Consider the following 12,203-nt stretch of genomic DNA (forward strand, 5'->3'; position numbering starts at 1 on the left):
AGAAGATAGGATTTGCATGCGACATGTGATATGTTCAATGACTACGATCTAATGTAATAAATAATCTATGTCCTTCTACATATTTATTATATAGTACCAGTATAATAAATTTCATAGTGTTCGGTTAAGCCGTTTAGGCTCTCAGAAATAACAAACATACTCACTTTCACATTTATAATTATCATATTAGGAAGGCAAATAATAGCAAAGAAGTGAAGATAGTAAATGCGCCGTGTGGTGTCATAAGAGGCGATTAAAGGAACTTAATGGTCGAGTGATAGGCAGCAGTATCCTTCTTAAAACATCACCAAGACCTTACTGCGGTTGCCAACCTGCCTACCAAGCGTGGCAAGTGCAACAGTAGCGGACTGTTAATGGATGGTAAGGATTAGGAAGTTACCTCGTCCTCGTGCATGAACAAGTGGTCGAGCGCGAGCGCGGAGGCAGCGGAGGGTGTGGTGGGCGTGGTGGGCGTGGCGGGCGTGGTGGAGGCGGCGGGCGGCCGGCCGCGCCGCGGCGCCCAGCGCTCCGCCGCGCGTTGCTGCTCCCACAGCGTCAGGATGCCAGAGTATTTGTCCACTGCGAAAGAAAGTACACTCATTTTATAATTCATCTACAATTACACATTATATACATATGTTATCCGTGTGTGTGTGAATAGGGTTACCTATAATGTACATTTCTTATGTACATTATGTGATAGAATTGCCAATTGTGGCAACTATTGACAAATCCCCCCTTATGAGGGAGACCTATGTCAAGCAATAGCCAGTTAAAGGTTCAAAAACGGGTTAACTTTTTGTCAGCTAATTGTCAAATTAGCCGACTCGTTTATTTATCAGTGTTCTATATACTTGTGCACATCATGTGTCTTGACGAATCTATATATAAATATTTAATAAACAAAATAAGTTTTTACGAATTAAAAGATGCAAAAATTATAAAACGAAATAAATACAGAAGTTATAAAGGAAATACTCACAGCTATTTATCACGTAAAATTGTATGAAAAAGTTAACTCACTTTTCTCGAAGCATTTGTATGGGGACACTCTGTCTATATAATGTAACATACAGTACGTACCGGCGACGTGGTCATGCTTGTGCCGCTGCGGGTCGCCGCGACCCTCAGGCCCGCTGTCGCCGCTGCCCGACTCCGCTTCCTCCGCGGTCTCCAGCGAGATGCGAGGTGTGAACTCCGGGTCGCATCTGCGGACAGTACTTCTCTCAATATCCATACATGGAGGTTCAACTTTGATTACTTTCAAATTTAGAATGACATAAAATTAGATAGAGATGACATTACTTGATAGAAAATCAAGGAACTTTCTGAAATTAAAACTCTAAATCCCTTAACAATTATTAAAAACGATTTCCCCCTCAGTCTCTTATATATACAGGAAACACGAAAATTAAAACATGGTATTATATGTATATAATCTATAAGTAATATTATAAAGGTAAAAGATTTGTTTTTGTTCGTGATCCATAAACTAAAAAAAAAACTTAACCAACTTTAAACTTTTTCATATAAGAAAAGCTAAATTATCAGCAAGTAAAATATAACTCAAGTTACACTATATTTTGCTATTAAAAAATCCGTGTAAAATAGTAGCAAATTGCTAGTTCAAAATTAGACAATAAAACAATAAGTGATCAATTCAAATAGCATCACTGACAGCTTTTTGAATGCGTCTACGAGTATGACGCAGCGCAACATCTACTTAACAGATACCTGAGGAAGGCCTTCAAGTTGACGAGCACTTTGTTGTTGGGGCAGGGCTCGCGCGCGACGAGCTGCGCGAGCAGCACGGCCAGCGTGTCGGCCGAGTTCTGCTGCAGCTCCTCGCTGCACTCGCGCTTGATGCTCTCCATCAGCGGCCGCACCACCGGGTTCAGCTTCTCTGGTAATGCGTGAAGGTTGGCACAGGCACCTGCTAGAGCTGCTTGTACGCTGTAAATACATTTTTTCTTTAGTAATTTTTAAATAATTTAGTATAGCTGAGTCAGGCAGACTCGAGGACTGGCTTGAATATATAATAGGTACCTAATAGTCATTATACAGAACTCAAGTAAGTGGTATTAAATATAGGTTTAAATACATGGTATTCGAATACAGGTTTTGTATACATGGTATTTGAATACAGGTTTTAGGCACATGGTAAAAAACAGATTTGGGACACATGAAATTTGGATATAGGTTTGGGGTACATAGTATTCAAATATAAGTTTCGAGGACATATGGTACATATACACTACCCAAGTGTTCCACATAAGTTTTTCTTTTAACTACCCAAGGAAAAATTATTAGATTACTGAATATTTATTGTCTTCATAAAAGAAAACTTTAGAAATGAATTTAAAAAATGCTTATGTCTGATGAAGTACATGAAATATCAGTACAAATACTTGAATATCTGCAAATGTTCAGATTCGAGTCAAGATTTTTTTTTTTTTTAATGAGTATCAATATATGTTCAAGTATCAAAATACTCGATTTGGCATATCACTGATGCGATTTGTAATTTAACAATACATTTAATTTTGCAGATGTTCTAATTCAGGGGTGGAAAACCGGTCGATCGCGACTATTAGTCCAGTCGATCGTATAATAATCGGCAAGGCGAATATAATATTTTGCAAATCAAGCGGAAGATGCTCAGACGCAATGCTCACACTAATATAAATAAGTAGTTACTAAGAATAATTTTTAGTTTTCTATTTATCCACTTAATAAAATAAAAAATAATACAATACTACATAATTGTGTACTGAACTATGTTGTTTCATTTGAGATTTCAAGAAGTATGTAATTGGTAGATCGCACAGGGTTTCGTCAGTAAACAGTAGATATTGGGTCTCGTCAAGTTGCCCACCCCTGTTCTAAGTAGTATATAAGTGTAACAACCGAAAACTTTAAATGCTATTATTTAATTTTTTTGTACAACTTAGAATGGCAAACAAGCTGACGGCCCATCTAATGAAAAGCGGTAGCTGCCGCCTATAGACATGAACGCCAGTATGTTGCCCTCATGTTTTGCCATTCTTAAGACCAAAAATGTTATACCTCTGTACCCTATAATTTCACTGCCATATGCCACCCCTTAAACCGAAAGACAGCAAAATCAAATTAATGTTAAAGAAAGACCTCATATTTGCACGCTGTGCTTCAACTTGAAAATAGATCTTGTTCTAGACATGTTTGTATTTTTTATATGTTTTTATTGATCAGATATCTGAATTATTAGTGTTAGTAATAAAAATAATGTTTGTGTTGTCACTCACGAGACGTTGAGCGTACTCTGCTCGCTGGAACATTGGCCGACGGAGGAGTGCAGGTTCTTCCGCCGCTCTTCTAGCGTGACAGCCACGCGCTTCAACTTCATCGCAGCCACCATCGGTTGTGTTACAGTCGTCAGTTGAGACACCTATTTTGGATGTCAGTTTTAGAAATTTTTCAATAATGCACCTTACATGTATGAATACATGGGCGAATATTGATTATTGCGAACTCATGTTCATAGCGGTTTATCTATACTAATGTAATAAGGCGGAAAAGTTTGTTTATTTGAACGCACTAATCTCTGAAACTGGGGGGAATGCATTGTTAGTAATGGGTTCTAATAGCTCTATTGCTTGCAATATACCCTATAAAGTCGACCTCCACGCGATTCCTCCTGGAAACCATCCTAGTTAATTCCTGTCGACTTCTACACGATGGGCCAACTGACCTGCCTTCATCCTCATCTATCATCTATCACTGGTGCCCCGCCAGTGTATAACAATAGCGTAGGCGGGGTTACCATTCTGTTATTCTTCTATCTATGTTCTCCTGTCGTACAAATTATAATTAAAAAAAGACTGAAACTACCAGTTGGATCTGAAAATCTCTTTTTGCATGACGTCTCATTTCCTGAGCAAGCTTAGGCTTTTCAAAGGATTTCTTCCAACATTTAAAAGTAGAAAATTTGAAAATTTGTAAGGACCAAATAAAAAATGGTAATTATGAATTATTTATGTTAAAATGAAAATAAATTTCTATCTCACCTGTTCTAACCTAAATATATTGTTGAACTCCTCGCTGTCGACCGGTAATTTGTAGTGTTTCATCAACGCGTGAAGATCGCGAGCCTCTTGCAGTATCCTACATTCAAACAGAATAGAAATAATTCTCATTAGGTAAACTTACTACAACTACTAGACAACAGGTAAGACTCATAATGGGTGCCTTAGCTGAACATATGCCAGTAAGGCATATACTCTACATCATTAGGTAAACTTACTACTACTACCAGACAACAGGTAAGACTCATAATGGGTGCCTTAACTGAACATATGCCAGTAAGGCATATACTCTACATCATTAGGTAAACTTACTACTACTACCAGACAACAGGCAAGACTGAGTGCCTTAGCTGAACATATGCCAGTAAGGCATATACTCTACATGATGAGTCTATCCTTGGACACACTGTGTAGACTGTGCGGTGAGAAATCTTAATATTTTATAATTTTAATTATTAATAGTACATTTTTTTTTCTACCCTCCATTTTGGAATATAATTTCAGCTGAGAAGAATGAGCAAAGAAAGAAACTCAGTTGTTATTTTCATCAAAGTTGAATTTTACAAGTTATAAATTATTGTATACACACACTAGCAAATAAGATTACAAAACATATGTAACCAAATATTTATCATTTGAGAACAATGTTTGGCAACCTTTCCTAAACACATTAGAAGCAAGGAATACACAAGTATAACTGACCTATTACAATTTAGCGCTACTTCGTCGTAGTAGAGAGCCTGGTTCAATGCTGTGTGCAGTGTCGATGTCAGCAGTGGTGGCGCTAGTAATGATCCATTCTCTTCACTAGCACTCTCGGTTTCCATCTTTCTTTCCTGTATAAAAATAAGGTTGTATTATTGGTGGTTTCGTTTACGTAAATAATATTGAACTATTAATTTTTGTGACAATTGAAGCTGCTTTTATTAAATAAAATATACACTTAAATACAATACACACAATCCCGCGTTTTAGATTAAAATATCTCATAATTCCCTTGGAATAATGGGTTCGTGGGAAACAACTGTAAAGTAAGCAAATAATCACCTGTTGCGTTGAGTGCCCGTTGGGAGGGTGGTGGTGCTGGTGCGCACGCAGGCGGCGCTGGTGGCGCGCCCACGCCGACACCACGAGGCTGGCCACCAGCCGCTGCAGCGCGCTGCCCGACCGCAGGTATACCACCATTACCTTTAGTATTACATTAAAATAAAGCTCAGTGTTTCATCAGTGGAAGACTTTGTACAAAAGTTGTATGCTTGTGTCTTAGATAGAATGTATCCCATATAATCCATCATACACTATCACTAAAATAAACATCAAAATTTCAGAACTATTATAAATAATTATATTGAGATAGAATACCTTAACGTAACAATCTATTGGACTTTCATCTTCAGCTTTGTACTCTATACCGGGCGCCGGTTGGACTAGGTAGCATGAGAGGTAACCTGCAATGAAAAATGGGACATAACATTATATATATATATATATATATATATATATATATATATATATATATATATATATATATATATATATATATATATATATATATGCGCAATGACAAAAAAATTAAACGACATACATAGAATGGCAAAAAGCAAAAAAGCCGAAAATCGTGCTCAGTAATGTAACATGTATATTATTATTGACGTATTTAAAATTATTTTGCCAGTGGTGCTTAGTCCCGGTTGTTATAATTCCCAGATTGTTTAAAATTAAATATGCTTATAAAAGTAAATAAAAAAATATAATTATTAAACAAAAAAATTGGTATATTTAATAGGTATGTAGCAGAAATTGTTATCGCTCGAATGTTAGAGTGCGTTTGAGAGTGCCCTCGGAATATCTCCCTTGTATTATTTTATTATACTCAAATATCAGTACTAGTTTGTTTCTGCTGGAAATTTCGCACCTGGCTTTTTGGTCACAACGGAAAATCAGTGTTTTGCCTTTTTGAAGGCAAAGCACAACTGAGTTGTGGCTATTTTGTGGCTTATACTGTGGCCACACACAGAAAAAAGTAATAATGAATGTCACTATGTCTATTTTTCCTTTTTTTTCTATTTTGTTAATGTTTATATGTGTTTGCCGCTACTTGTGTGTTGAGATGGTTTTTAATAAATTATGATTATTATATCGTATACAGAGCACTGGTGCAGTGTATCGGTTACCGAGTATGTCGGCGGCGAGGCAGCGCGCGCGCATGACGTTGCGGTCGCGCAGCGCGGGCGGCTGCGTGTCGCTGCCGCCGATGAACCACTTGTGGCCCGCGCGCGCCGCCTGCTCCTCCGCCGACTCGACCTCCGCGCCCGCGGCCACCGCGGCCCCCGCACCACCCGCACCACCCGCACCACCCGCGCCGCCCGCCGCCTGCGACGACGTGCGCACGCGCTGCTCCTGCGCAATATTTATTTATTTTTTATTGCACAATAAAATTTTATACAAATGGCGAGCTTAATGCCATATGGCATTCCCTACCAGCTAACCATTGGGCAAAAACAGAAAGCGTATGAAGAACAGATGTGGTGAAGAATATATGACAATTATAGTAACACATTAAGGCAATACACAATATAAATATAAATGTAATATACACATAAGAAATGCACATATAATACATAAACGTTACTTATAATATATATGGATAAACTAATACATATGAAATATATATATATATATATATATATATATATATATATATATATATATATATATATATATATATATATATATATATATACATAAATTAAAACAATGATAAGCATTGGAGATATAATATCCAAGTAGTTATTGAAGATACTATGATTTATAAAGAGGTTGAAAAAAGAGTATCGTCTGAGGATATTACGCTTTTTTTTTTATGGGTGAAAATGGAATGGTAACCTCGCCTGCGTTAACGGTATACGCTGGCAGGGCACCAGGGTGATCGATGAGAATAAAAACAGGCCAGTTAACCCATCATAATGAATTCATCAGGAATTGACCAGATTGTTTCCAGGAAATGGCAAGAAGGTCGACCTGGTTGAGTATATTGCTAGGAATGGGATTTTTAATCTCCATTATTAACAATCCCTTTCTCTCCAGGACATTATGCTTACCATGATAACAATAATTAGATACCAAAATATGTCTTTTAAATTAAAAATGATTGTCGCTTATTCCACGAGGGGAAGGGCGCGACCAAAATAAAGCTACATAAGACAGATTAAAAAAAAAATGTTGAAGTAGTCCTGTACTACTAGCACCAGCATCATGTGCCGCGTGACGTGTTAGTGCATACCTTGGGCGGCGCTTGCAGCAGCAGCGCGGGCTCGACGGGCAGTCGCGCGGGCTGCATGGCGAGGCAGAGCCACGTGGCCAGCATGGGGCACGCCGCAACCAGCATCACGCCCAGCATCGAGTGCCGCATCAGGTTGCCCCACACCTGGTGTTAGAGATATGAATGAATCATGGAAGTTCGCAAGATAATCCGTGAGCCTTACTCACCTATGGTACACCTTGATAAATTGCCAAAAGACCTTGTCAAGTCATTCCTTAATTTTAATGAACATGGGCAATAGCCATACCGCATTTTATATTTCTATCTAAAGGTCTAAAGGTGATATCTGACAAGAAATGATAGAATACCTTTATCCCCAAGGATACAAAATCTTCATTATATCAGCCGTTGACTCTCCACCGCTGAACATAGGTCTCCTCCTTGAGAGGTTTTACCACGCATGATAGACGGGTTCGGAACCTCAGTTAGGCTTTAGTGACGTTTTTAAGAGAGACGCTGCTGCTCATCTCTCGACCATTAAGTTTCTATAATTCGATGATATCCATAAGGGGTGATTACTAAACTACATTAAAGTAGTCAATTAGTAAATTACTAAGTAACTCTCAGAAGTATAAAAAGATCTAACAATCATACTCTTGATTTCAGTTGAGAAAACTATCTATACTATACCGCTCTTACTAAAACTTGGGAGCATTTTTTTTATGCAACATAGAATGGCAAACAAGCTGACGGCCCACCTGATGAAAAGTGATAACCGTAGCCTGTAGACATGAGCAGTACCATAGACATAATAGAGTATACTGTTTTGCCCATGATACCCCCCGTTGCGTTGCCATTCCTGAGGACTCAGGTGTTATTCCTCTGTACCCTGTAAATTCACTGCTTCATGGTAGAAACACGAATGAGACAGAGATAGCCAAGCAAACAACATTTGTAAAAAGTCTCCCTCTGGTGAAATAACATCAAGTATCGAATTTTACCTGCACAGCAATCTCCTGGATTTCATGTATGTGCTCGAACAAAACCCTTTGATAGATATGTCGCATCGCTTCCTGCAGGAGCTCCGGTGTCCACATTAAATACTGGCTGGTATCATCGCCATTCTGTTCAGACTTGGCACTGTCCCCGTTTGTGTCGGTGCCGTTGTTCTTGGTTTCAGTGGTGACGAGAGGCTTGGTGAGTGTGCATAGAGTTTGAAGTGCCGCCTTCCTCACGGAGCTGGTGGAGTGATCAAGGTACGGCCAGAGACGAGGTAGTACGTCGGGAAGATCAATTGGACTGTAAAGAATATTTATTATTGAAACACTTCGTAGCAGTTCCTTGATATTCGACATGAAAATAGTGTCTCTAGACAAATGGCAAGCGAATCCACAAACGGAATCGTTACCGAAAGCTAGTCCATGAGTTGGAATGAAACATCCGACATTTCTATCTCATTCTATTTCACGGACTCGGTAGCAATGTCGATCTCATCGATAAATTCGCTTGCTATTTTTGTCTAGAGGGTCAGCATAAGCGTCACGCGAACAATAGTCTGTATTGTATTAGATATGACACGAAATAAATCTAATGGGCATTACTGCGTTATTACAACTTGTCCATTTGAGGAATTGTCGTTGTGCAGGCCGTCGACGGGCGGTCGAAAATTCATGTTACGAGAATTACAATTTTAGAAATTATAAAGGCCTATACATAATCGAAGAGACGCGGTTCAATCACGTTAATAGCTACGTCACATCAGCTTATTTATTATGTTATACTCGTATTATTCCATGCTGGACACAGTCATCATATAAAAGAAAGAAACTAGCGTATTAATATCTCGCTGGCTTGGCTTGTGTTTTGTTCTTTGTCCTTATTCGTCTATTACGATGTTCCGGGGATAAAATAGAGTGGTAGTACAGCATACTCCACTGCCTATCGCTATTCGGGCCGTCTGCCGGCATATTCCGTATTGTGGGTGACATGGGTACTGTGGTAGGTGATGTGGGGGCGTGTACGCACTGCAGCGCGGCGGCGGCCTGCGGCAGCGCGGCGAGCGCGGCCAGCAGCGCGAGGTAGTGCGCGGCGGGCGCGGGCAGGTGGTGGCGGTCGCGCAGCAGGCGCCACAGCCGCGCCGCCACGCGCGCCGCGCCGGCCGCCAGCGCGCGCGCCGCCGGCACCAGCGCGCCCGCCGCCACCGCCGACACGTCCTCGGCCGCGTCCGCCAGCCCCGCCGTCAGCTGCTCCAGCGCGCCGCACGCGCACGCCTCCTCCTGCCGCCCACGCCCACGCGCATCACTAAACACGCTCGGTGCCACATCTCATACAAACCGGAGGGACACTTTGTACAAAAGTCCATTACTTGAGTAACTGTGTTTCAACCGTGAAGCAGTTGTGTTCGCATGGCTGTTTCGGTTTGAAGGGTGGGATATGACGTGAATTTACAGAGTACAGAGGAATAACACCCCGAGTCCTCAGGAATGGTAACGCATGGAAGGTATCATGAACGAAACAGTATACTTTGCTATGTCCACGGCACTGCTCACGTCTACAGGGGACGGTTACTACTTTCCATCAGGTGGGCCGTTAACTTGTTTGCCATTCTAAGTTGTATAAAAAAAAAAAAGAAATGGTTAATTAGGAGAGTTTAGTTAGCATGCGGGCGCGCGTTACCTCCCTGGCGGCGAGCAGGTACTTGTAGGCCAGCAGCGCGCCGTGCCGCGCCTCCCACTGCGCGTGGCGCGCGAGCGCGGCCAGCAGCGCGGCCACGAGCCGCACGCGCGCCGCGCGCAGCTGCGCCAGCGCCACGCCCAGCGCCTGCGCGCACGTCTCGCGCACCGGCGCCACCACCTGCGCCGCGGCACGTCGCTCTTAGTAATGCCCACCTGGCTGCCCAGTGCCCACGTGTACTCATCAAAACTAAGTGCCCTACCTTCTCGTTCTCACCTATCATCCCTCACTAGTGCGGGGGGAAAGAGATTGTTAGTAATGGAGATTAGCAACCCCATTATTAGGAATATACTCTATCAAGTCGACCTCCTCGTAAAATGCATACAACAACAAAATGACAAAAAAAAAATTATAACAGTAACGATATTACAGTAACATTAAAATATCTCAAAATATAATTATTATTATTTTGTTTTATTGTTCTAAAATAGGTTTCCTAATTCGTACTGTGTAATGTTTACCTGATCTGATACAAAATCTCCAAATCTGTCTAATGCGAGTACACATAACAATCTTAGTGCCATATCTTCGAGCCACTCTTGGTGCGCGTCTTCCATCTGTAAATTAAAACAATTATGTTGTAGGGACTATAGAAGCAACGAATAGAAAAAAATAATGTGCGCTTTTATCCATACAATTTGTATATTTTCCTTTAATGACAACGCTGTAAGATTTCGCGCCATGTTGTGGTCAATTCTTAAATTATATTATATAGATAAAACATCAAATATCAAATACATGGCAAATTAGTCAGCTAATTTGCCTGTTGACAGCCAAATTTTTTTTTTTATTACAACAAAACGCGCTTTTTTCAGTGTTGTAATTAATTAAATTAAAAATTTCCCTGATCAGATTGATATTAAAATTTAAAATTAGAACAATTTATTTTTCATATTAACATAAATATACACATGTACGGGTTGCTTATAAATTAATATACAAGTGTTAATTATAATGGCTACCATTTTCAATGAAAAACTTATTTTGTCTATACTCAAATATAAATCAAAACGCTCAGTAAAGGTAAGAATTAGTTACGAAACATTATGCATTGTTCATTATCTTATTCTTTCAAATAAATTCGTAATAATTTTATATTATTTTTATTTTTCAACATTGTAACATAAATATCTCCAACATGCTCATTATTAATTACATATGTAAATAACCCAATTTAGGCACACATGGATCAAAACCTGTTTTTGGAAAAGTATTTATATGGAGACACTCTATCTATATAATCTAAGGAAAATTAGCACTCAAATTGAGTCTAAAATCATAAAATATTTTATTTCTGATGAATAAATTGTATTTATTCATTCACAGATTGATGTTTATGTAGATACTATGTATGGAGATAGAGACCGCAAATATATTAAAACTAGTACAGTGTCCACTGACAGAAAACAGTAAACGACCAATTAGCATTCAAAGCTCGTACTGTACAAAGTAGATACAATTGCTACATCCACATCTGAGGTCGATACTATATTTTTTTCATAGTGACAATAACATTTTGCAATAAAATAGTAATAAAAAAGACAGATTGAAAATGTTTGAATTTAGGAGGCGTACTTGTGAGCATACCATATTAGCTATTAATTGTTTACTGCTAAACGTAGACCTCTTTCTACGAGAGGATTTTGTCAGTAGTTGCCATGCTTGGCAGGCGGGTTGGTAACTGCAATTAGGCTTTGGAGGCTAGACGTTTAAAGAGGGGCGCTGCTGCCCCAGCCCATGACTATTAAATTCCCTTAGTTATCTCTTACGACATTCACGAGAAAGAAAGGTGGACCAATCTATGCCGGGACCACACAGTAATTTTGTTAATTGAGAATGATGTCCTATTCTATTTAAGGCAAAGAAGCTGATAGTCCACCTGATGGAAAGTGGTAACCATCGCCTATACACATGAACAGTGCTATGGATATAACAGTGTATACTGCGATGCTCATAGCACCCCTTTTTGCGTTGCCATCACTGAGGACTATGGTGTTATGTAGCTGTATTTGTAATATAACAAAAGAACAGGTATTTTGACATAAATTTCGCTTCTAATCGCTGTGCCCGGCAGGGTCTACAATATACTTTATTAATTATTAACATCTTTCATAATAATATTGTAGAATGCAATAAATAAATTG

General features: G+C 39.6%; 1 protein-coding gene across 2 annotated transcripts in view; it reads right to left on the reverse strand.

The window, feature by feature from the left end:
- The window catches only part of LOC113522130 (TATA-binding protein-associated factor 172), a 64,366-nt gene that overhangs the window by 14,858 nt on the left and 37,305 nt on the right, over window positions 1-12,203 (reverse strand). For both annotated transcript variants that reach the window (XM_052894720.1, XM_052894724.1), the window contains 14 exons: window positions 10,521-10,616; window positions 10,003-10,179; window positions 9,352-9,602; window positions 8,328-8,625; window positions 7,348-7,491; window positions 6,239-6,464; window positions 5,427-5,512; window positions 5,112-5,252; window positions 4,767-4,900; window positions 4,047-4,143; window positions 3,285-3,427; window positions 1,735-1,953; window positions 1,084-1,208; window positions 401-579 (listed from right to left, as the gene is read on the reverse strand). In XM_052894720.1, the coding sequence (XP_052750680.1) occupies window positions 401-579; window positions 1,084-1,208; window positions 1,735-1,953; window positions 3,285-3,427; window positions 4,047-4,143; window positions 4,767-4,900; window positions 5,112-5,252; window positions 5,427-5,512; window positions 6,239-6,464; window positions 7,348-7,491; window positions 8,328-8,625; window positions 9,352-9,602; window positions 10,003-10,179; window positions 10,521-10,616 (2,316 nt within the window). The remainder of the gene's footprint in view (window positions 1-400; window positions 580-1,083; window positions 1,209-1,734; window positions 1,954-3,284; window positions 3,428-4,046; window positions 4,144-4,766; window positions 4,901-5,111; window positions 5,253-5,426; window positions 5,513-6,238; window positions 6,465-7,347; window positions 7,492-8,327; window positions 8,626-9,351; window positions 9,603-10,002; window positions 10,180-10,520; window positions 10,617-12,203) is intronic.

The sequence above is a fragment of the Galleria mellonella genome, unplaced genomic scaffold (genome assembly GCF_026898425.1).
Source record: "Galleria mellonella isolate WM207_F2 unplaced genomic scaffold, CSIRO_AGI_GalMel_v1 utg116, whole genome shotgun sequence".
Lineage (NCBI taxonomy): Eukaryota > Metazoa > Arthropoda > Insecta > Lepidoptera > Pyralidae > Galleria > Galleria mellonella.